Source organism: Meles meles, chromosome 17 (assembly GCF_922984935.1).
Source record: "Meles meles chromosome 17, mMelMel3.1 paternal haplotype, whole genome shotgun sequence".
NCBI lineage: Eukaryota > Metazoa > Chordata > Mammalia > Carnivora > Mustelidae > Meles > Meles meles.
In genome coordinates, this window is record NC_060082.1 from 5,214,018 (window position 1) to 5,240,106 (window position 26,089).

Genomic DNA, 26,089 nt, shown 5'->3' on the forward strand with positions numbered 1-26,089 from the left:
TTTGACATTGATGGTCACGTCATTTATTTAAACAAGAAAACATTGCATAATGTGATCACATGTTTTGGTGGGAAAAATATAGGAGTATCGATGTAAGTATGTTGGAAAATAAGTAGAAGATATAAAATAAAATATTACTTTAGTTTTTAAAAAGTTAACTTGAAAATCCTTGTAGATGTTTCAATAGCACACTTTCTATCATCCCATGTAGTCAGAGCTCCTGTCTTGGATAACAGCGTGGCTGCTGATGAAAGCAAGACCCAGCTGTTTTGAAGTTTCACCCTTGAGTTAGAAGAGCTTGTCTCAGGTCCAGAGGATGCCAGGAACAATGGGTACCATGACCATGACAATTAGCCATGTCGCAATCCAAGCTACTCCAGAGGATCGGCCTGAAAGAGCAAGAGAACTCCAAATACTTGAGTGTCTGGACTTTCAGGAAGGTAAGACTACTTTCCCTCTCCATTTCTCCACCCCACATCCCATCTATACCAAGAGGGAAAAAGACAAGGAAGGGGAAGACTGATAGGAAGGGAAGGGGACAGAAGGAGTAAGAGGAGAGGATAGGAAAGGAAGCAGAAAATAAAAAGAAAAAGAAAATGAGTTATACAGTAGGGAAGGGAAATGAGGGATGCTTTTCTAGGACAATTTGGGTGGCTAAAAAGTGAAAAGATTGGCCTAGCCCTTCCAAAAAATGGCCTTAGTATTGTTTTCATCCTCATTGTAGATGAGCAGTCACCTTCCTTTTATAAAGGACAGGGACTGTCTCTCTTTCTTTTTCTGGATCTCAGGATGTGGTGTTGATATGAAGGTGGTCTCATGGTCAGATACCAAACTGTCACATAGGGTCTGTGGTGGCAGGACAGACTAGAAGAGGCATGGCCAGTCAGATGGGAAGAATAAATAAGAATGTCCAGGTTGCTCTGTCCCTGTGTGGGAACAGAGCTGAAGAAATCAGCACAGGTGGGAGAGTAGACTGGATCTAGGAAGACCATGAAAGAGCACTGTCCCTGGGGGCCATGGTCCCTGATGACAGGCAAATGTCGGCCCCGTAGGTATGAGTTATTCTGGAAGGGTATGGATCTGCATACTCAGGGATGTCGTTTCAGGGGTGTGGAAAGTACAAGACCCAGAATGCTGGGGATAGTAATCTAAATTTATTGAGGGCTCCTGCCAGTCCCTAGTGTCTCCAGAATTGAAGAAACTGCTTTTAATTTAAGTACCATTCACTGGAGACCTGTCAGGCACTGTTCTAGAGAGGGTATCTGTACTGTCTCATTTAGTCCTCTTAACAGCATAAGGATTACTATTTTGTCTGTTATTTAAGAAGCATACAACTTAAGGAAGGACATAACTTGGAGAAGCTAAGTCACTTGCTTAGCTATTAAGTGACAATCCCAGGATTGACCCCAGGTACCTGACTCTAAAACCTATGAGCTTTTTGCCCGATCCTGGCTATCCCACTATCAGACCTGCGTAGGCTTGATAGAGAGCCGGCAGTGATGCTCAAGTGAGTGCGTCCTCCCAAGAGACAGAGAAGTCTGAAACATGAAACCCAGAGTCTGTGTTTCTAAAGAGCAGAGAGTCTCTGTCTTAGGATAAGGCCCTCACCCCTGTCCCATCCTTGTTCTTGCTTGTGCTCATCTACTTGGCCCTTCTTTCCTTTGCTGATTTAGGCTGTCTGCCAGGAACCCTTCATGCACCTGCTCAACTGTGTCTGCTCTGCTCTTCCACTTGGACTTCTCCCCTGACAGCTCAGATTGTCCTACAATCACCCAGGCCCTGGATTCTAAGACCGTGCTTTGTTAGAGCAGGGTAGGAGTGCCAGCCACCCTTTGCAGGTGAGGACAATGAACTCCACAAAAGCCAGGTAAGCTTGCTGAGAGCTGGTGGAAGAGCCCAGTGTAGAACCCGAGCCTCTCAGGTCTCACATGTGCCTTTGGCATCCTCCATCTGAGCAGGGGGCTGAACAGGCTCCCCACACCTTTCTTCATTTCATCCAGAAGGAAACTGGTTGCCCTAGCCCCCCACCCCCAGCTCCCTCGGGAACACTTCTTACCTAGTTTACAAAGTGAGGTGAAATAGACTGTGTCATTCTCGTTGCTCACGGGATTGCTGACTTGGCAGGTGTAAAACCTGGAGTAGTTCTTTGGCTCAACGACGATTTCAAGCACAGAATTCTGGAGCCCTGTTGAAAAGGGCCCTGAGTCCCCATACCAGGTATAGTTTATGGACTCTTTCAGGATCGTACATGAGAGCTGCAGGTGACATCTATTGTTGACTTCCTGTATCTTCTGGATTTCTATCTCAGGTTTAGGTACAGGATCTGCAGATGAGGAGGACATTGCAAGATGAGACAATGGGTTCATGCATTTATGAGGCAATTATGCTTTGAGTGTTTAGCCAACAAAACACAAAGGGAGCTAGGGAAAAGCCCTGAGTGCCGCAGAAACTGGGGTCATGGAGAAGAGGCCCCTACAGGAGGAGCCAGTGAGCAGCTTGGCCCTCTGGAGGTTCAGACTGGAAGGGCTACCGCTTGGGGGTGAAGCTAAAATGGATCCAGAAGGGGGAGCCGTGCATCCAGAAACAAAATGGGGTTCTGAGTATCTGTGGGCCAGAAAGAGCAGCAGAGATCTCCTGGGGTCAGACGTGGTATCCCAACTGTCTGAGTTATGTGAGCCTCCTTCTCCAGCACCAGCCCATGGTTGGCACCGTCGCCCACCTGCCCATCAGGAGCTCTTGGGCTCATATTCAGTGAGAGTCCTGGAGTAAGAGATACTACCCTGTCCACGCAAAGCCCTCTCCTGGGATTCATGAGAAGAAGCTCATATAACCCCCAGCACACGTCAGCCATGATGAACTGTGTCTGCTAAGTTTGGTATCTCAGGATTTAGCACAGTGCTTACCTGATAGGAATCGGTAAGTATCTGATGAAAGGATGGATGGATGGATGGATGGATGGATGGGTGGGTGGATGGATGGGTGGGTGGGTGGGTGGGTGGGTGGATGGATGGGTGGATGGATGGATGGATGGATGGGTGGGTGGATGGATGGATGGATGGATGGGTGGATGGATGGATGGATGGGTGGATGGATGGATGGATGGATGGGTGGATGGATGGATGGATGGATGGATGGGTGGATGGATGGATGGGTGGGTGGGTGGGTGGATGGATGGATGGATGGGTGGATGGATGGATGGATGGATGGATGGGTGGATGGATGGATGGATGGATGGGTGGATGGATGGATGGATGGAGCAGTTAAGATATACAAAGGACAAGGCAGCAGCTTTGGAGTGAAATCAGCCTAGATCTTGGACTTGGCTCTCATGGAGTGACATTATTGAGATAAGTAACCCCTTGAATTTCCTTCTCATGGGTAAACTGACTGTACCCCACAGAACAATGTTAGTGAGATAAAGCGACATTGTCCATGGGTCACAAGCGTTCGATGCCTGTTGGAGGTCACATAATCATTACTGCCATCGTCTTGCCATCAGATGGAATGAAAGATAATCCCAGCATCTACTGCTTCCTTTGCCAGGGCCACTTTTTCTGAAACCCTCTGGGCCTTTTCAAGTTGCCCATGGGTAAAACACCTGCAGAATCCGTGCTGCTTTGGTGTCAAAGGATTAGATGTGCCAAGAATTGACCAGATCAGAGCTCACGTCTGGCTCAGGTGTGTGGGGGGCAGTGGGAGTTCCATCTGTCTGGCCTCCGGAACTCTAGCCCCATCTTCTATGTGAACCCCCCTGAGACTGCTGGACTTTCCCTGCATGCTTGAACTGAGAATTTTCATACTATTTTTTGCCATTTCCTGTCGTCTAACCTCTCGCCTCATACATCTTCCGCATTTCACATGGCGAGCAGCACGCACTGGGTGGTTTGTGGGTGGGGTTCATTGAGTTAGCCGGGGTGGTCTGGCTCTAAGATACCTCCTTGGAGCTATCAGAAATTCAAGGACTGTACTGAAGAAAGAGATTTCTGCTAATCCCATCCTGAGGGTCGTATGCCCAGGCAGGTGTGCTGAAGTCACACCAGCTTATGGAATTTAAAATATCCAGAAATGTTGCAAGCTGATTGTGAAACCATTGCTAACTTGGAGTTGGCGGTGGTGGGAGTAATTACCACAGAAATTGGTAAATGATATAAATTTGGGCTTTTCTTAACACCACTGTAAGAGACTTTGAATCTTTTCCTCTTCCGAGAACCTCCCAAATTTTCAGGCCTTGTGACTTGGGGGAAGTATGTGAGAAGAGGCTTCCAGCCTCTTAGAACAGGAACCATCTAGTGGGTGGGTTATAGAAGACACTCTTCATTTACACTGTTTTGGGGAAGAAAGATTACAGATATGTTCTGAGTATTTTGTAGAGATTTTGTATTTATATTTTTGGTAATCATCTGGTAGAAGGAAACTGGATGATAGAATTATTTGGTTTGGGAAAAACCCATTATTTTCATTTTTTATGTTTCATTCCCATTATCTGCTTTCTCATAACACCCTACAAGGAAGACGTAATTATCTTCATAAGTTGAGGTTCTTGGGTAGATATCTGTCGTGGATGTCTGCCCAACCCTATTCTTTAATTTTGTCTACCTCAACATCACAGAGGTCTCCCCAGGAACCATGTTTCTGCCTTAAATTCTGACTCTTTGGGCCATAAATATTTCAATCAGTACACGTATTTGAACCAAGTTGGCTTAATCAGTTTCTCTCTTTTAATTTCTCTTTAAATTCTGAGAATTTAAACCCAGAGTTACAAAAGTCTAGAAGCTGAGAGATAAGGCATGTACATGGCAGTGATCCAGAGGCATAGTCCATAGATTCCTGAGGCTGGGGACTCAGGGCTGGCCCTGGTTCTCTTTCTTCCTGCTGTTCAGCCCTTCCTAACTCTTCTCAGTTCCTTGAATTGCTTTAAATAGTTCTGGTTTCTTTAATAGACTCTTTTTTCTTTTTCTTTCTTTCTTTTTTTTTTTTTTTGCTAAATTTACATCGAATTGGCTTCTTTTACTTGCCATCAAAAGAAACTTACCTAATATGGGCACAGAGATGTTAAGATCTTTCTCCAAGATCACACAGCTAGGAAGTGATTGGCTTCTTTTACTTGCCATCAAAAGAAACTTACCTAATATGGGCACAGAGATGTTAAGATCTTTCTCCAAGATCACACAGCTAGGAAGTGAGCTAGCAACCAACGTTTTTAACCCAGGTCTGTCTGATTCTAAGTATAATATCCTAGTCCTTATTCTCCACATATTGGTTAGGCTGGAGCTGTGAGTGGAAGTTTTTGTCCTATCCATTTAAACAAAAACAAAACAAAACAAAAAAACACACAAAAAACCCCTTCCTTTAACAGCTCCTGCCCCATCCTGTGTTTTTTGTAACTTTTTCCTTAAGTCTGATGAAGTCTGTGTCCAGGTATATTATTAAGATGAGCTCAGAACCACTTTGGGTTGATCACAGGAGAGCATCAAGAAAATAGGAAATCATTTCTATAGTTTTCCCGCTCTCCAGATCTCAGATCACTAACATCAGAAGAACTTTTAAATGTCCTCAGGCTATCAATTTGGGCTCTGCTGGCCCAAGGTCACTCCCCAGAGGAAGTGGCTCCAGGGGAAATTAATGAAGCCTGTCCTGAGGTTTCTCTATCCTCCTCCCAGACAGAGCCCCCATGAAACCTAGGAAACCTCCCAGTGGTCCCTCCAGGGTCCTGGAGGGGGACTCCCCAAAACTCACCATATACCTCCAGTGGGATACGCCACTCCTTCTCTGTCCCAGACTCCTTCAACACCCTGAGGATATAGATGCTGCTGTCCTCCTTCTCGACATTATAGATGATCAGATCATGGCTTTGACCAAGACTGACCCTGCCCTCAAACTTAGATTTAAAGAAAGTAGGCGGGTCGGACTCCCATTCTAGAATCTTCTGATTGGTGTTGTAAAACCAGGTGAGTTGTTTGTACTTAGCAGGCAAATTGGAGATTTGCAGACTCACATTGCTGCCAGAGATGGCAGTCACCCGAGGTTCTAAATGACCTGTCAAGGAGAGTGAGAACCATCTTAGAAAGGCAGAGGGACCCAGCAGGCAAAGCTTCTGCCTGAGCTAGTGGGATGGAGAAGAGAGAAGTTTCTGCTTGGAAACAGTAAGTATGGTCTTCACCAGGGGGTCTGGCCTCTGATCAGGAATGCAGTGAAAGTTGGAGCTTGAGGGTGGGTGTGGGTAAGGTGTGTTGCTGATAATCCTTCTCGTTCTGCCCCAGAAGATAAAGAAAAAGGACACTTGATGCTGGCCCCAACTCTCTCCCTTGCTCTCATACCAGTAGATTTTCAAATAAAATGATGACAAGTCACATCCCCTCTTCTGGGCTTGTGTTCCTTCTTGCTTCAATTTACTTCTCTAGCAGTAGGCAGGAAGTAGAGAAGAAACAAAGTTTAAAGTGAATGGGAGCCAGAGCTATTCAGTGGCAAATTATGATAGAAGCATGAAGGCATTTCATTAATAAAAGTAGTATGCTATTTTTCTGGGATTTGTAATTTTTTTAAAATTTTTATTTATTTGACAGAGAGAGAGAGAGATCACAAGGAGGCAGAACAGCAGGCAGAGAGAGAGGAGGAAGCAGGCTCCCCGCTGAGCGGAGAGCCCGATGTGGGGCTCGATCCCAGGACCCTGAGACCATGACCTGAGCCGAAGGCAGAGGCTTAACCCACTGAGCCACCCAGGTGCCCCCGGGATTTGTAATTTTTATAGTATTTCTTAGCTTTTAAAATGTGTGATACATTGGGTTTCTTTTCTCATTCTAACTAAACTCACTTTTGTTCCTACTTGTGTTTGCTGTTCTGTTCTGTTTTTTTTTTTTTTTTTTTTTTTTTTTAATGAGGGTGCCCAAACTTTGTTTGGTTAAGGCAAAGAAAAGAGAAGATGACAGCAAGGAAGAAGCAAGATGAAAGGAGGTGTGTTGAATCTTTGTGGAGGGAGAAGAACAGGAAGTGGATATAGCTGGGCTCAGAAAGAACAGTGGAAAGAAGTTACCTGTACAGGAAAAAGAAAACAACCTGTGTTACTCTGGCCTCCTCTACTGTCACTCAAAACCTCAGTCATATCGTTCAACATCATGTATATATATCCAGCTATTCACTTTCCACAAATCCATCCTTTCCAAAATCATTCTCTTCAACTGTTAAAAGACTGAAAATGCCTGTGTCCCCAGGGCTTTCAAGTTTCTAGTTATGAATCCTTCCCACCACCCATCTCTGCCTTCAACAGTCTATTGAGCACCTACCTTGTGCCTAGTGCATAGGCAGACATACTCAGGCATTCCTGGTCACAGCGCTTCTGGTTGGTCCATTCCACACACTGTCTTCCCTGGGACATAACCAACTCAGTGCCAGTAATGGTATTTGAACAACCACTATGTGCCTGGCACTGTGAGAGGCTCTGGCATCAGCGATGCAGGTGGAGGCTTTCCCTCTTGGAGCACGCAGCCCAGCAGGACATTCTCTTCAGAATTTTAAAATCACCAGACGTAGATTCTAGACCCGTTCTCATTCTGCTACTTGCTTCCATGTGAATTAATAGAAGCACTAACAATAGATAGCCCAGATCAGTGTTTTTCAACCTTGGCACTATTGATATTTTAAGCCAGAGAATTCTCTGTTGTGGGAGCTGTCCTTGCGCACTGTAGGATGTTCAGCATCATTCCTGGCCTCTGCCCACTAGAGAACAGTAGCCCTTCCCAGCTGTGACAATCAAAATGTCTCCAGATATTGCCAAATATCCCACCCACCCCCATTCTGGGTAAGATCTACTGGCCTAAGTCATCCTTGGCAAACTCTCCAATAAGTGTCAGACATATGCTCAGGAAGATAGCACAGCTCACAATTAACCCCCTCTTTGTTTCTCCATAAGAAGTGATAGCCAACCACCAGAATGATCTTTGGGGAATCAGTGCACATAGGTAGTGAAGACAAGAGGAAGGAAAGCTACAACATCCTATGCATGTCCATATCTTAGCAATCATGTCATATTGAAATGATGTTTGATATCTCAATCAAACATTGATATCTCGATGTTTGATCTGACTTGATCACCAGAGTATAAGCTTCCTAAAGAAAGGAATGAGTCCTTTGAGTCTAATTCATTTTCCATTAAAGTGTGAGAGTTGAGAGCATATGTTCTGAAATCCCACTGCCTCAGTTCAAATTCTGGCTCTACCGCTTGTTAGCTATGTAAACGTGAGCATGTTACCTAACCTCTCTGTCTTTCTTTTAATTATTATCTCATAGAGTTCATAATGGTTAAGTTTATGTGTCACGTTGACTGGGCTAAAGGATGCCCAGATACCTGGTAAAACATTGTTTCTGGATGTGTCTGTGAGGGTGTTATTAGAAGAGATTAGCATTTGAATAGGTAAACTGAGTAAAAATGATCTCCCTTACCAATGCTGTGGGCACCATAATCCATGGAGGGCCCAAAAAAACCAAAAAAGCAGAGAAAGGGCAAATTTACTTTTTGCTTGATCTGGGACATCCATCTTCTCCTACCCTTGGACTTTGGTGTTCCTGGTTCTTGGGCCTTGGACTTGGACAAGTACCTACAGCATTGGGTCTCCTGGTTCTTGGGCCTGCAGATTTGGACTGGAGCTCTACCCCTAGCTTCCCTGTAGATGGCAGGTTGTGGGACTTCTCCATACAAAGAAGTATACAGTATGGGTTACACGTCCATAATTACATGAGACAATCCCTCATAATAAACCTCTTTCTATGTATTTTTATATATATATACATGAATATATAATAAACCTCTTTCTATATATTTATATATAGATATATATATTCTGTTTCTCTGAAAAAGTCTAATACAGAGTTTCATTAATAAAATGCTTAGTATATAACAATACAAATAATTAATAAATGTAAAGTACTTAGAATAATACTTGGAAAAATATTAAGCATTCAATAAATTTCATGTATTTTTTTTTAAAGATTTTATTTATTTATTTGACAGAGAGAGATCACAAGTAGACAGAGAGGCAGGCAGAGAGAGAGAGAGAGAAGCAGGCTCGCTGCCGAGCAGAGAGCCCGATGCGGGACTCGATCCCAGGACCCTGAGATCATGACCTAAGCCGAAGGCAGCAGCTTAACCCACTGAGCCACCCAGGCGCCCTGCTTTTGTATCCATAATACCCAGTACTATGCCTAAGTTACTAAGATGTTTAACAACTCCCTGTTGAATTTATTTTATTATACCAAAACAGTGGTAAAACAAGAACTAGACTAATGATATTTTTTTTTAGAAATGGATGTTCAGGGGGCGCCTGGGTGGCTCAGTGGTTTAGGCTGCTGCCTTCGGCTCGGGTCATGGTCTCGGGGTCCTGGGATCGAGTCCCGCATCGGGCTCTCTGCTTGGCGGGGAGCCTGCTTCCTCCTCTCTCTCTCTCTCTCTCTCTGCCTGCCTCTCTCCCTGCTTGTGATCTCTGTCTGTCAAATGGATAAAATCTTTAAAAAAAAAAAAAAAAAAAAAAAAAAAAAAAAAAAAGAAATGGATGTTCATATGTGAATCTGAAAGACTGAAGAATGTGAAAGAAGGGGCCTAAAATCCAAAAAAAAAAAAAAATGTAGCAGCTCCTGAATCAGCTTTCACTTGTAGCCTAATGGTCTAAAAATAAAGGATGTCAATATGCACAAGAGATAACACAAAACCAGGTCACTGGCATAGGACATGTGATGAAAAAGAGGTCCCAGTACCTCCATCAGAACAGTCAACTTCCCTGAAGCTTCCTTGGGGAAGGGGAAAGAAGGATGCATCTAATGAGAAAGAATGAAGAATACACAGCACGTAGACTCAAGTTAGGATCCAGGTCCAGTTATATCTTCCATCCTTACTCCTTGTGAGAATGGAATCTGCTTTATAAGGACAAAAAACTGCTTCATACGGACAAAGAGATCATGTTTGGCAAGGGTATTCCCAAGACGATCAAAAGAACTTCAAAATTTAGTGTGAGGGACAGGGAGAAGCTACAGCAGACACACAGTCACTAATTTTGTAAGCTTCTCAAAGGCAAAGACAGTATCTTGCTCAATTTTGAATCCCCACCGTACTCAGTTGACATTAAGTGTTTAGTAGACAATGGGTGAATGGATGACAGTGACAAAATGTATATGTAAGTGCTCCCAGTCTTCTTTTCATGACCTCCTGCTAGCCCAAAACACGTTTCATATTTTTACTTTCCACTCAGCTTCTCACTCTTGTTTACTTCTTAAGACCAGTTTGGACTGATGAGGCAGGGAGGAAAGGAAGAGATAAGCAAATGCCAAGGTCACTCAAGCTGGTTAAGGAAATAGGGGTGTTAGTGCATTGGGACTCAAAACTGTAAGACTGTCTGGGCAGCAGATAGATGGGATGGTTTGAGAAGACTGGAGAGGACAGGAAAGATGAGTGTAGGAAGTGTTGCTCTAGTTTATTAATTGTATTTCCTTTAACATCTTTTGAGAGACTGTAAGTAGAAATTTGAGTTATCATTTAGTTACTTATAACCAATGAACTGTGTTTCTTAGATATGAAAATGTGCCCAAACTGGGCCAAAGGGGCCCTGTCAATGGCTGGATCCTGAAAATAATAAATGAATAAAATAAAAAATGAATGAATAAAAGATGATTATTAAGACAAAGAAAGCAGAAGAGCAGTGGAAGAGGTGCCCAGGAATTCTCAAAAAAACCCCAACAACATAGAAATGTGTTGAATATGGCATTCAAGTTTTCAGATATCAAAAGTCAATGCAAAGCAGCTAAAAGAAACCTTAAAATATTAATCCAGCAGCCTCAGAAGGGCTGAGATCATGCCTGAAAAGAGAAAATGGAAGAGTGAATTTTGTTTTGAAATATCTAATGAAAGGGTAACCTGGAAAAGCAATATAAACATGAAGATAGAAGCAATAGAAAGAATGCTTGAACAGGAAACAACATGTGTTGGAGAGGATGTGAAGAAAGAGGAACCCTGTTGGTGGGAATGCAAGTTGGTGCAGCCACTTCGGAGAACAGTGTGGGGATTCCTCAAGAAATTAAAAATAGAGCTTCCCTATGACCCTGCAATTGCACTACTGGGTATTTACCCCAAAGATACAGATGTAGTGAAAAGAAGAGCCATCTGTACCCCAATGTTTATAGCAGCAATGGCCACGGTCGCCAAACTGTGGAAAGAACCAAAATGCCCTTCAATGGACGAATGGATAAGGAGGATGTGGTCCATATACACGATGGAGTATTATGCCTCCATCAGAAAGGAAGAATACCCAACTTTTGCAGCAACATGGATGGGACTGAAAGAGATTATGCTGAGTGAAATAAGTCAAGCAGAGAGAGTCAAGTATCACATGGTTTCAGTTATTTGTGGAACATAACAAATAACTTGGAAGACATGGGGAGATGGAGAGGAGAAGGGAGTTGAGGGAAATTGGAAGGGAAGGTGAACCATGAGAGACTAAGGACTCTGAAAAACAACCTGAGGGTCTTGAAGGGGCGGGGGGTGGGAGATTAGGGGAACAAGGTGGTGGGTATTAGGGAGGGCGCGTATTGCATGGAGCACTGGGTGTGGTGCAAAAACAATGAATACTGTTACGCTGAAAAGAAATTAAAAAAAGAAAGAAAGAATGCTTGTCTGACCATTTAAAAAGGGGTAATAGTCTTCTGAAAGAATTCTACAATTCATTCACAAGTTAAAGAAGAAATATGGATTAATTTTACAAGTATAGATTGCAAAATAAATGTGGAAATGAAGTACTATAATTTGGGGTATCAAGATGGTGGTTTAGTCTGCTAATTGTCTACTAAATTCAGATAAATTGATACGTATAATATATTTATGTGGGTTTTTTTTTTCATTTTTAAAGTAAATTGACAAAATTTTGATTTGCCTTCCTAACAATTGTGTATGTTCAAAGGCAGGAGAAGTAACTGTAAAGAAAGTTAATTCTAACAGGAAGAAGTATTCGGTTATGTGTCTGGATGCTTAGGATAAAGCAACTGTGTTTATGTGCAGTTTACAATAAAAAAAAATGAAGCAGCTCTTTCCTGTGCCTAGCCATGCTTCCTGTCTGTAGAAAACCAAAACTAAAATGGGGAAGGAGGGAAACAGATCAAAGAAAGTGATCTTTCATACCAAAGGGTCTACCCAGCAAAGCAAAAGAGGTCCTAAAGAAGAAGTTCTCATCACTTTAAAATCAAGTCACATGGCTTCTAATAGAATTATTAAGGAAGAAAAGACATGAATTTTAAAGATACTAATATGGAGTTACCAAGAGCTTTCTGATGGGTCAACCATTTATCTAACTTGTACAACCTTTTAAGGAAGTAATATTTAAAACTGAAGTACAATTGACATACAACATTATATTAGTTTTAGGTGTACACCATAATAATTCAACATTTGTGTATATTGTAAAATGGTCTCCACAATAAGTCTAGTTTGATGACTCTCTGTAGTGTTACGCTTAGATTCCCTTCTCACTATCTTTTGTGGACCTATTATAGATTTTTGCTTTGTGTTTAACCTGGTTAACCATGAGGCTCACATATGACAGGCTATATATATAACAGTCTACTTTAAGTGCAAGTTAAGTTTGATTGCTTTCTAAGACCCTGCATTTTTACTCCCCTCTACCACATTTTATGTTGTTAATGTCACATTTTACATCTTTTTATTTTGTGTATCCCTTAACTAATTATTGCAGTTACAGTTATTTTTTACTACTTTTCTCTTTTAACCTTCATACTAACTTTATAAGTGATTATTCTGCTACCTTTACTATATATTTACCTTTACCAGTGGGACTTTTACTTTCATACATTTTCTTTGCATTAAAGAAGTCCCTTTCACATTTCTTTTAAGGATGGTTTAGTGGAGGTGAACTCTTTTAGCTTTTGCTTGCTGGAAAAGTATAACTCTCCTTCAATTCTGAATGGTTATCTTGCCAGGTAGTGTATTCCTGGTTGAAAGTTTCTTACTTTCAACACTTTGATTATATTATGCCACTCCCTCCTGGCAAAGTTTCCACTAAGAAATCTGCTGATAGCCTTGTGGGTATTCCCTTGTATGTAACTAGGTTTTTTTCTTGCTGTATTTAGGATTCTCTCTTTACCTTTAACTTTTGACATTTTAATGTCTTGTTGTGAATCTTTCTGTGTTTATCTTATTTGGAAATCTCTGGAACTCCTGGGTCTGATGTCTCTTTCCTTCCCCAGGTTAGAAAAGTTTTCAGTCATTATTTCTTCAAATAAGTGTTCTTCCCTTTTCTCTCTCTCTCTCTCTTCTACTGGGAGCCTTACAATGCAAATATTATTCCACTTGATGTTGTTCCATGAGTCCCTTAAGCTATCTTCACTTTTTAAAGTTCTTTTTCTCTTTTTGCTGCTCTGCTTATGTGAGTTCCACTGCCCTGTCCAGTTCATCAGTTATTTGTTCTGTATCATCTAGTCTGCCACTGAACATCTCTAGCGCATTTTTCAGTTCAATTGTCACATTCTTCAGCTCTGTGACTTCTGTGTTGGGTACTTCCTCATATTTTCTCTTTGTTTAAGTTCTCACTGTGTTCATCTGCTTTTTTTCCTGAGTTCAGTGAGCATTTTTATGACTGTTCTTTTAACTCTTTCTTTATCAGGTTATTTATCTCCATTTTAGTAAGGTGGGTTTTTTTTTCTGGGATTTTGTCTTGTTCTTTCCTTTGGAATATATTCCCCCGTTTCCTCATTTTTCTTTATTCTCTGTGTTTTTTCTATGTGTCAGGAAAAACAACTACCTCTCCTGGTATTGAAGTGGTAGCCTCTGTAGGTGATGAATCTCATTATTTAACCATGGTTAAACTGATTGTCTCTTGCACTCTCTCTGATTACTTCAGACCCATGGAACCCAGAAACACAATCCCCCTGAATCACCAAAGAGGGTGTTCAAGGGTCATCCCTTGTGTGAGCTGTGTGTGCTTGCTGGTTTGGAGGGACTATGGGGCGGGAAGGGAACAAAACACCAGCCCACTGAGGAGGCAGCATGGTAGGGTAAGGTTGCATCAGCAGCACAACAGAGCAGGTGCTAGCAGTTTAGAGTGAGAGTGCAAAAATGGCACCTAACAGCACTAGCAAGCTAGAGATAGAACATAAAAATGACACCCACTGGCACCTCCATTCCTGGATAGAGTCCCAAGAGGCTTTGTCTCTGTGGGAGACCCTTTAAGATCAGCAAATTAATCTCCTTCACATATGATATAGGCTCCTTTCAAGCGGTGCTTTTGTGCAGAGTCATAGAATGAGTGAATCTGCATGTGAGCCCTTCCAGAGTGGAATCTCCATTCTCTACAGTCCCATGGTTCTCCTGGGTATAAGCCCCACTGGTTTTCAAAGCTCAATATTTGGGGTAAGGCTTGTCTCTCCAGTGCAGGTCCCAAGTTGGAGTTCCTGATATAGGGCAAAAAACCCTTGTTCCTTCAGAAAGAAGTTCTATATTTGTGGGAACCCTTTCCAATGGTGCATTGCCATGCCTAAAGTGGGATTTTGGTGATACTGCCTCTCCTAACCATCTTGATATGGCCCTTTTATCCCTTGTTCTAGAGTAGCTGTTCAGCTAGTTGTCAGGTTCTTTTCAGAGAGAATTATACTGTGTGTAGTCATTGATTTGTGTCCATGGAAGTAGATGAGCTCAAGATCTTACTATGTTACCATCTCAAACTGCCTCCTACCTTAAGGAAATAATTTGGCAATAAAGATCAGGACCCCAGATTTTGTTATGGGTGACAAGAGTACTATTTCCTGAGATGGGAAAACTAATGAGTTTTCTAGGCCAGACTGCAATGGGTCAAGAACTCAGTTGAGGCTGAGAGAGAAGAGAAAACAAAAGTACACTATTCTAAGACATTTCAGTGTGAATGGAAAGGAAACTAGCAGGGTATTGTGTAGAGGGACATAGAAGGTAAAAAGAGTTTTTTTGTTTTATTTTTTTTAGTTTTATTTAAGAAGGAAAAGATAAGCTTTGATAGGTCAAGAGATGGAGCCAGTGGAGAAGGAGACATGGAAGAGAAAGAAGGTGACCAGTGGCATTGGGCTAGAAGGAGTTTAGAGCAGAGTTAATGGCTCATGTCTTGCCTGGAAGAGGAGATACTTCATCCTTTGAGGGAAAAGAGAAGGAGGAAAAGACAGTTGGGGATGTAGAGAATTTGTAGTTTAGAGGTAGCAGGCAACAAATTGAGAGGTTCTCTGCCTAATGATCTCCAGTCATTTTTTTAGTGAAATAGGAGGCAAATTCTTTGCTGAGATCCTGGCCTGACAGAAACAATGATTCGCAACTTCCTTCCTCCTTCCCTTTTCCCTTCCTTCTATCTATGCATCCGTCCATACACATATGCATATGTACATCAATTTATTCATTTATTCACTCTTCTAATAAATGTAGAACAAGCACTTACTATGGACTCGGCTCTGTGGTAGGCACCATGCATAGAATGAAAGAGACATAGCTCCTTATCTTAAGGAGCTTCCATTCTTGTGGATACAGACAATTAACCACTATTGGTGATAAGTATTAGGATAAGGAAAATATGGAATACAAAGGGAGCATATCACAAAGGGTCAGGAGTGGCTTCCATAGAAAGTGTGAGTGGGAATTAGTATAAGTAGAAATTAGTCAGGGAAAGGTGAGGACTGGGAGTAATCAGTGTTCCATCTAGAGGAGAAGAAAGTATCAAGTGCTCAGAAACCACAAAAGCAAGGTCCACTTAAGGAAGCAGAAGTAGTGCATTTGATTAGAACACCAAGTGGGGGAAGGTAGTGTAAGGCCTATTTCACCAGAGCGGCCCCACCTGGATTGAACAGCCATTTTTTGTTTATGCAGTAAAACTTAAATTGACCCTGCCCCCCCCCCCAGGGGAACTTACTTAAAAGCAAGTCTGGGGGCACCTGGGTGGCTCAGTGGGTTAAGCCTCTGCCTTCGGCTCGGGTCATAATCCCAGGGTCCTGGGATCAAGCCCCACATTGGGCTCTCTGCTCAGCGGGGAGCCTGCTTCCCCCCCTCTCTCTGCCTGCCTCTCTGCCTGCTTGTGATTTCTGACTGTCAAATAAAGAAAATTAAAAACAACAATGACAACAACAACAAACAAGTCCAGGAAACCAGTCCCAGGTAACAAAGCCCAAATACAGGGGTGGGTCAGGTCAAGTGGAGATAACAGCCCAAATGCAGGGATGAGTCGGGTCAGGTAGAGACATCCAATCAGTAAAGCATGCATACTGTCTCCCTAGCTACCAAGGAGGCGCCTTTTGGGCACCAGTTCTGACTAAGGTGATTGGCTAGTTCAAATAGCTACTATGGGGTGAATTGTAGTTCAGTTGGCCACCTGTGTGTGACCTAGCATGACTGTGCAGCTTTCTCTGTGTATTGCAATGTCATGGCCACCTGTATGTGGCCAGGCTCAACCACAAAGCCTTTGCTCTATAAAAGTTAGTCCGTGAGGCAGGGAGGGGTCGCCCTGTCTGTAAGGGGTGGCCCCGACTGGTCTGTTTGAAGGTCAGTTTGATTCTTGATGCTTGGCAGGAAATAAAGCTTTACTTGACCTTTGCTTTGTATCAGTCTTGCTCCTTTGACCATGGACCCATTATTGGGGGACCCAACATTGGGGTCTCGTCCAGGATTAAATGAGAACTGAGCCAGCATCAGAATTTCTGGGAAAAGCCTCCGGAGGTAAGATCTTGGGATCCTGTCTGTCTGTCTGGTTTTGGAGCTCCAGGGTATGGCCCACCGGGGAGAAGGTGGATGCAGCCATGCTCCCCAGGGCTGGAGTGGATGTGGGATGCCCCTTCCCTCCACTGGGAGATCGTCAGTGGGTTCCCCCTAGGCGGTCACCGGGGGTTCAGGTCTCCCTAGGCAGCCAGGGGTTTCAAATCCCCCTAGGCAGCCAGGGGTTTGAGTCCCCCTAGGCAGTCACCAGGGGTTTGAGTCCCCCTAGGCGATCAGGAAATCAAGAAAGTCCCCATCGGTGGCAGGTTCTGGGGAAGGACCACTGGGCCTGCGGTTGTCTTTGTCTTGTCTTTTTGTTGTCTGCTGTGCTGTTTGTTGTGTTTGAAGGAATGGGGCAAGCAAAGAGTAAGGGGACTCTGACTTTTAATGGCTATAACTGGAACCAACTGTCGTTAGTCTAACTTGAGACAGAGACTTTAAGGAATATTCCCAAGCAGCTGCCAAAACTCCCTTTATTTCAGGGACATTCCTTGCCCTCTCTGGCCTGATGTGGACTGCCTAGCCCATCCCTTTTGCTGACAGGAAATCATGGCGTCTTCTCCTCTCTTGGAGCTGAGGAGCCCTAGAACTGGGAACCCTTTTTATGCCTTCTGGTGGCACTTTGTCTGTTCTTCACTGTCAGGAAACAAGAAGAGCACCCCCTGGACCTAACACCCCCCACTCCGGATCTTCCCACCCGGGTCTCAGGTAAACATTCAAAGCGGAGTGGACTCAGGTGGAATGTAAATCAGTATTTGAACTAAGTTAAGTTTGTTGGGTTAATTAGGATGAACATGTCTTTTGAGTTAACAGTAGTAAATGTGAAACTTCAGAGTTTTTACTTAAGGTCAATTAAGTGTTATTTATGTTAAAATCTGTTAACAAAGAGATGACTTAACTGATGGTTAATTGTCTGTCTCAAAGTTTTAATGGGTAATTGTAAAAGTAGCTTTCAAAGTCTTTGGTAACCTGAAACTTTAAACCAAATGGGATAAAATGCTAGAGCGCTTGTTGCTGGAACTCAGGTTTGTGCTTTTGAAATCTGTTGGTAAACATCTTTTGTGCTTAACTGAATTCTGTTGTAACAGCTCATGATTGGTTAGTAGTCGGTCACTAGAGATTGAGGTGTTTCCAAGAAAATGTAAATGGTTTTCTCTTCGCCTGCCCAGACTTAGAAGGCTTTTCCTTGATATGCTAAGTTACTCAGACAGTACTGCTAAGCCGATGATAAACCTTGGGTTACGTTTGCGTAAATGCTGTAACTACTCTAGAGGTTCTATACATTTCCTAAAGTTTTAATGTTTTGATAAGGGTCATCACTTGATATTTAACCATATCTATTCTGAGTTTTTATCATTTGTAGTTGTTTTAATTCTCTTGTAAGATGAATTCCGCTCTAAAGGAAATTCATATGGGGGACTTTCAGGACAAATACAGGTCTTTGATATGTTAAAATCCTGGAACTGAAATGGGTAGGAATTTACAGAAGTAAGAGCTGCATTCGGACTAAACCAGGATTAGTAACATGGGACTAGATGAACTGAAAGGTTGTAATGTTATGTCTCTTAATGTTTTGTCTTATTTTAAACACGACTGGTTCTGTAATGTTTGCTCTTCCGGACTAGGGAAACTTTTTCTTAAGTTATCTGTAACTTACAGAGATGTAAAAGTATTTATTTGTAAACGAATCAAGGCATTCAACTTTTCTCTCTATCTGAACCTTCTGAAAATCAAAAGGTCTCAGTAAGTATTCTTTCTTCCATGGCAATCAGTCATTTGCATAAGTTCAATAAGAATCTGTTCTCCTTGTAACAGGACACCATTGGAAACACTGGTTACTTTAACAAGACTTTGACTGGAATGTCATACTTGAAAAGACTCAGATATGACCAGACAGCTTAAAGGAACTAAGGATGACTTTATAAAACCTGGAGCTGTAAAGCCCTTAGAAACTGTTGGCCTAATACCTTGCTTACAGAGTTCCCAGCAGCCTTACCAGGTGAGTAAAGAGTGTCACTTCCTGGCAGGGTACTTTGGGAACCTCAGGAAGAAGAATTCACCCAAATTGACAGGTATTGCAGGCATGTTTGATGGCAAGTACATGGCTTGGCTTCTGGCCCGGAGAAGCTACTAAAAGTTCAACCTAGAGATTCCTTATAAGAAGTTCCAGCAAAGTAGATTCCAAAAGATCTATATGAACACTCACTGTTCTTGCTGAGCTTATGTAAATAATTAGGCCAAGTTTGTTAAAACTGGACTTGTTTTTCAAATGAATTAGTCCTGATTTGGCTATCTCTGGAAATGAGGGTTTTGAATAAGAAAGAAAGCACAACTTTGCCAGAGCCACGCCACTTATTTAGGCTTTGATCTCCATGAGGGAGTTCCTTGGGATGGTGGGCTATGGCAGGCTGTGGATACCTGGGTTCACGGAGATGGTGCGACCTCTCTACGAACTGGCTAAGGGAGGACTCACTATGGTAGAGTGGACAGCTTGGGCAGAAGGAGCATTTTGGGAATTACAAACAGCCTTACTGAGTGCCCCAGCATTGGCCATCTCAGATGTTACCAAACCCTTCTACTTGTATGTGGATGAAAAGGCAGGGGTGGCCAAAGGAGTTTTGACTCAGACTCGGTGGCCTTGGCAAAGGCCAGCAGTCTACCTTAGCAAAAAAAACTAGATCCAATAGCGGCTAGGTCCCCCCACCCCCCACCTCTGCATAATTGCAGCCATGGTCCTCCTGCTCAAGGATGCAAGTAAACTGACTTTGGGTAAAAATCTCATCTTGACCACCACTCATGCTTTCAAAGACCTTCTCTAGACACCACCAGACCGGTGGATGACAAACGCCCAAGTGATGGGGTATCAGGCCCTCCTCCTTAATGAACTGAAAGTGACTTTCTGGCCCCCGGTGGTGCTAAATCCAGCCACGTTGCTACCAGGGGAGCTGGCTGACCACCCACTCAACTGTGGGGAGGTCCTAACCCAGGTCGCAGGAATAAGGCCGGATCTCAGAGACAGTACTCTCCTGGATGCAGAGATGACTCAGTTCACAGACAGGAGTAGCTACATGGTCAATGGAACAAGATATGTGGGGGCTGCAGTGGTTTCTCCTGAGCAGGAACTCTGGACAATGGCCCTGCCACACGGAACCTCGGCGCAAAAAGCAGAGCTGATTGCACTCACCAAGGCACTGCAGATGGCCAAGGGTAAGAACGCCAACATCTATATGGATGGTAGGCTGAGTAGAGAGGCTTTTTCTGCCAAACATGAGATGGCAGGAGTGGTAGCCAAAAAGTCACTAGAGGTTTGGGTTACCTCTTGCGATTGGGTCAGACAACAGCCCTGCATTTGTGAGTTCAGTCTCACGGGCATTGGCCAAGGCCATGGGCTAACTGAAAACTACATTGTGCCTACTGGCCCCAGAACTCTGGGCAAGTAGAGAGAGAATGAACCAGACTCTTAAAGGGACCTTGACAAAGCTAATTCTGGAGACTGGCGGTGGATGGGTGGATCTCCTTCCCTTCGCTCTCCTCAGGGCATGATGTACACTCTACTTAAACAAGGTGACCCCATTTGAAATAATGTTCAGGAGACCCCCCCCCCAACTCTGCCCTCGGCTACAAAAGGTTACCCTAGCAGAAAAGACTGATCAGTCTGTACTCTAGTCACTGCAGGCATTGCAGTCTCTCTTGGAAGGAGCCTTCGCAGAGATGAAACTGCCCACACTGGGATGGAGATGGAGGTGGAGCCACATCCTAACCAACCCAGGGACTTGGTTTGGATATGTCACCTCCAAGAGGGAAACTTGGAGCCTCACTGGAAGGAACCCTTTCCTGTCATCCCGACCCACCCCCACGGTGGTGGAAGTTGAGGGCGTCAGGGCCTGGATTTGCAGAGGTCATGTCAAACAAGCTAAGGATGAGGATATCCCTTCGGAGATGGATGCTGCTGCCAATGGACCCCGCCCATCGTGGACTAAAGCTAAGACTCAAAAAACAATGAGTTAATTGAGTTCCTGTTGTTAAGGTATAGGTGGGAGATATAGACAATTGCAAAATAGAGGAAGGCTTGACATACTATTTCTAGGAAAAGGGGGGGCTCTGCGTAGCTCTAGGAGAGGAATGCTGTTTCTGGGTAAATCACACTGGAGTCATTAAGGACAGTCTGGCAAAAAAGGACATAGAACTGGCTGAAAAGTCAAAGATTCGACTAATCTCCAAAGAAAAGGGGGGAATGTAAGGGCCTATTTAGCCAGAGCAGCCCCACCTCGATTGAACAGCCATTTTGTTGTTTATGCAGTAAAACTTAAATTGACCCTGCCCCCCCCAGGGGAACTTACTTAAAAGCAAGTCTGGGAAACCAGTCCCAGGTAACAAAGCCCAAATACAAGGGTGGGTCAGGTCAGGTGGAGATAACAGCCCAAATGCAGGGATGAGTCGGGTCAGGTGGAGACATCCAATCAGTAAAGCATGCATACTGTCTCCCTAGCTACCAAGGAGGGTGGGCCCCGCCTTCTGGGCACCAATTCTGACTAAGGTGATAGGCTAGTTCAAATAGCTACTATGGGGTGAATTGTAGTTCAATTGGTCAGTGTGTGACCTAGCATGACTGTGCAGCTTTCTCTCTGTATTGCAATCTCATTGGCCACCTGTGTGTGGCCAGGCTCAACTACATGGCCTTTGCTCTATAAAAGTTAGTCTGTGAGGCAGGGAGGGGTCACCCTCTCTGTGAGGGGCGGCCCCAACTGGTCTGTTTGAAGGTCGGTTTGATTCTTTTTTTTTTTTTTTTAATTTTATTTATTTATTTGACAGACAGAGATCACAGGTAGGCAGAGAGGCAGCCAGAGAGAGAGGAAGGGAAGCAGGGTCCCCGCTGAGCAGAGAGCCCGATGCGGGGCTCGATCCCAGGACCCTGGGATCATGGAAGGTCGGTTTGATTCTTGATGCTTGGCGGGAAATAAAGCTTTGCTTGGCCTTCGCTTTGTATCAGTCTTGCTCCTTTGACCATGGACCCATTATTGGGGGACCCAACAGTAGGAAGTGACCACATTATCTTTTTTTTTTTAAGGTTTTATTTGTTTACTTGACAGACAGAGATCACGAGTAGGCAGAGAAGCAGGCAGAGAGAGAGGAGGAAAGAGGCTCCTTGCTGAGCAGAGAGCTGGATGCGGGACTGAATCCCAGGACTCTGGGATCATGACCTGAGCCAAAGGCAGAGGCTTTAACCCACTGAGCCACCCAGGCGTCCCGTGACCACATTATCTAGTGCAGACTTATGCTCAGTGTCTGCTGTAATTCTTATTCATTATGATGACCACTAATGAATTTTTCAAAGAAGAGTAAAATAAACAGATAACCATTTTAGAAAATGTATACCAATGGCAGTATGGTAAATACTAGACAGAAAGAAGAATTGAGTTTTTTTTTTTTTTAAAGAGCTTTTAAGCAGGATAGGAAACTATTCTAGTAATTGGATGAGAGAAAATAATGTCTTAATTTAGAATAGATGGTTTGATCTACCAGCAGAAGTGGGTGGAATTAGATATATTTGAGAGACTTTTTGAAGGTATAATAATAGGACTTACTCATTGGAAATGACAGGCAAGGAAAAGAAAGGAGGTAAGGATGGCTTCCAGAATTCTGGCTTCAGTAATTAGACACAGAGATGTCATTTATTGAGAAAGCAAACAGCAGAGGAACAGCAGATTATAAAAATGTTTTTAAGTCAGTAAATTTTTTATACTCTTTCCATCAAAAGGTGGTATCTCCATCCTCTCCCCTTGGTGGGAGACAGCAGAAGTATGACTCACAATGTGAAGTTAGAAGACCATGTGAGGGGCGCCTGGGTGGCTCTGTGGGTTAAGCCGCTGCCTTCGGCTCAGGTCATGATCTCAGGGTCCTGGGATCGAGTCCCGCATCGGGCTCTCTGCTCAGCGGGGAGCCTGCTTCCCCTCTCTCTCTCTCTCTCTGCCTGCCTCTCTATCTACTTGTGATCTCTCTCTGTCAAATAAATAAATAAATCTTTAAAAAAAAAAAAAGAAAAAAAGAAAAGACCATGTGAGGGGCGCCTGGGTGGCTGAGTGGGTTAAGCCACTGCCTTCGGCTCAGGTCATGATCTCAGGGTCCTGGGATCGAGCCCCACATCAGGCTCTCTGCTCTCAGGGGAGCCTGCTCTCCACCCCCCTCCCCCGCCTGCCTCTTTGACTACTTGTGATCTCTCTCTGTCTGTCAGATAAATAAATAAAATCTTAAAAAAAACAAAAGAAAAGACTATGTGATGTCTGCCTACTTCTGTCAGGATACTCACCCTAGGAGGTTTGGCTACCATGTGATAAGATCAGACCAACAGTTATTGTAGTATTAATCAGACCAGGCACCAACCACCTGACTGAAGAGACCTCAGAGATGACCTCACACCCCACCATGATCTGGCCACACACACACACAGAAAATACTGAGCATAGTCTGCCCCCTCATTCGTGCATAAAATAAGTGATTATTAATTTAAGCTGCAGAGATGTGATGGCTTATTTCACAGCAATAGATAGCCAGAACAAAGATGATGAATCAACTTTGGGGCATATGTTTGGAGTACCTGGAGACGTTTAAAAAGCAGTTAAAAATTCAGATCTGGGGGTAATGAGAGAACTTTGGACTCTGAAGTTTACTTATGTCCTTCCTAGGCTCTTATTTGTCTCAGATTATGTGTGTCACATTTTCAAAGCAATTCCACGTTCTTTATTTGATTTGATCCTAATAATAACCTCTTGAAGAAACGGGAATCATAAGGGGCTCCTGGGTGGCTCAGTCATTAAGTGCCTGCCTTCAACTCAGGTCATGATCCCAAGGTCCTGAGATCAAGCCCCAAGTCAGGCTTTTGGGGGAAGCCTGCTTCTCTCTCTCCCACTCTCCCTGCTTGTGTTCTCTCTCTCGCTATATCTCTCTGTCAAATAAATAAATAAAATCTTTTAAAAAAAAGAAAGAAAGAAATGGGAAGTATATGATTATACCCATTATAGAGTTGAGAAAGCAGAGGCCCAGGAAGCATTTATGATTTATAGAAAATCCCATAGCCTGGAACCCAGACAAAACAAAGATCTTCTGGCCCAGACATGCTTCTTCCACTGCACTCTGCTAAGTGCTATGAGCAGAAGGAGAAGATGCCCAGTAGTGGAGGTAACCTAAAATCAGAGTGCTGAGAGACTAAAGCCTGAGGAGGGATGAAAGAGGAGATTTAAAAATGCTTCTCAGATTTTTCCACAAAAGCATCCTTTACCAGGGAGGAGAGTACCACTATGACCCCAGGAAGATCTAAACATAGAGACCAAAAGAAAGTTCTTTGAAGTCATTCATTCATATATCCAAAAATTATGTATTGAGCCCAGGCTAAGTTCCGGGCACTCTGCTAAGTTTAGCACTGTACATGATCTCTGTCCTCATGTCCTCTCAAGGAGACACTCGAACAAGCAATTCACCATCATAATCTGGAGGCTTACAGGAGGAAGTCTCATAAAAATGGAAGCCTACAGAAGGGGCAGAAGCAGAGGATGGTGCGGTGAATCCTGGGCAGAAGGAAAAACCTAGCCATAACAGAGAAAGCACCTCCTTCAAGGCAAACAGCAATTAATAGGGGGGAAGTCATAAACTGGGGATAAGATGACCATCTGGGGCATAATCTATGCATGAAGAGATTTCGACACATTGCCCTTGTGTCTAGAGAAAGTCCTGAAATACTCCAATTCTCTTAGCAGCACTATCTTTCCCAACTGTTGGATTAATATTTCACATCAGCCCCCACTCGCAAGGCCACATCTGTGTTCTGAGTTGAGTCAGTACCATGGAGCCCATACAGCTAGGAATGTCCTGAAGACATTGTGTGTCTAAATGTACATAGTCATCAACCAGACCCAAAGTACTGTCACCCGGAGAGTTCCTGCGGCAGTGGTCAACAGGGCATGACTGAGCATGACTGTCTCCTCTTCCCAAAAGTTATACCGTAATTTCATGATGCTGTGTTCGTTCCCCATGCTTGTTCATTTTTACTCTTTTTTCCCCCATAATGGTGAGCACTAAAGCCTTCGACATGAAAAAGACCTAAGTATCTCTTAAGGGGACTAGTGAGAAAGGCAATAGCATAACTCCTACCTCTCAGCTGACCTGAAAAGAAAGGTACTGGAAGGTGAACAGCTGTAACAAAATGGAGAGCTAACTCAGTCCCTGGGTACATGAGGGGGACCAGAACAACCCACGGCAGAGGAATGACCCTCAACTCTTAACAACTAGATGCTGAGAGCTCCTTTGATACCGAGGTGCCTCGGGCCTCTGCTCAGACCCTCATTCAGAGACTCTAGAGAGAGCAATCCCCTCCAAGTTTTCTTTCTTACAATTTAGGTGTCTCTTTAGGATCATGACAACATCATTTACCTTTGTTCAGGACACAACCCCTTGCGTCGACAGAGGTCTGAAGAACGCATCAGGGAGCACAGGGTACCGAGCAGAGCAGACAACGTGGCAGCCATCAATGGGCAGCTTCCTCTTATTCAAAACACAAAACAAAACAAAACATCTTCCCGGACTACAAAGCATGGAACGAGAGCTGAGGGACCTCCTTCCCCGTCTCCCTGAGGTACTGTTTTTGTCATGATCCCTTGGGGGAAAGAGAGAGGCTGATTTTCCAAGGCTCAGAAAGTTCCCCCAACTCGCCACAGCCCTCCTACCAGCACAGAAGTATCTGATGCCTGGAGACCACCTCCCCTTTGAGGACTAAGCCCCACCCCATAGCCCCTTTCCCACCTCACCCGAGCCTTCAATGCACAATCACATGCACACAACTTGTGTGAAGTACCTTGAGAGCTGGTTCGCAAGACCAAATGAAACAGCAGTAGAAGTTCCAGAGCCAGACACAGCTTTAACCTTTGGGAGCACATGTTACTTCTCAGGAACGCTGGAGACAGGCGGGAACCAGGCTAGGAGGAGACCAAGGGCTCCAGAGCCATTGAAGCTACCGTCCAAGGTGAGTGGAAAACTCACTGACCTTTTTGACGCTCAGCAACTCTGGGTGGAGCCTGGAGACAGAAAACAGGAAGGCCCCATTTCTCAGAGCACTACGGAAGCAAAATGAAATTAACTATTTTGTTTGAATATGCTGTCGGTTCTGTTCTCTGGAGAGAGGATCTGTAGCTTCTGTTGGATTCTCGGAGGGGTCAGTGCTCAGAAAATATTGAAGTCCAAAAAAGAAAAGAGAAGAAAAGAAATGATTAAAGTCCCCCTGTAGAGAATATCTGATTTTGGTTTCCCAGGCAGGATTAATGCAGAAGTTAAAATTGGAAGGTACCCACCAAG

General features: G+C 43.7%; 1 protein-coding gene across 1 annotated transcript; it reads right to left on the minus strand.

Moving 5' to 3' along the window:
* CD48 (CD48 molecule) lies at window positions 1-25,933 on the minus strand. Its single transcript, XM_045983404.1, has 4 exons — window positions 25,593-25,933; window positions 5,737-6,036; window positions 2,057-2,323; window positions 1-389 (listed from the first exon to the last, which is right to left on the minus strand). The coding sequence occupies exons 1-4, from the start codon at window positions 25,672-25,674 to the stop codon at window positions 304-306; spliced, it is 735 nt and encodes a 244-aa protein (XP_045839360.1). The 5' UTR covers window positions 25,675-25,933; the 3' UTR covers window positions 1-303.
* Between the last annotated feature and the right edge of the window lie 156 nt (window positions 25,934-26,089).

Excerpts from the sequence above, each read along its gene's own strand:
- CD48 (XM_045983404.1), bottom strand. The coding sequence starts at position 25,674 with ATGTGCTCCCAAAGGTTAAAGCTGTGTCTGGCTCTGGAACTTCTACTG. Across the intron at positions 6,037-25,592 it reads CTTGCGAACCAGCTCTCAAG|GTCATTTAGAACCTCGGGTG; the intron begins GTACTTCACACA and ends TCTCCTTGACAG. Across the intron at positions 390-2,056 it reads CACCTCACTTTGTAAACTAG|GCCGATCCTCTGGAGTAGCT; the intron begins GTAAGAAGTGTT and ends TTGCTCTTTCAG.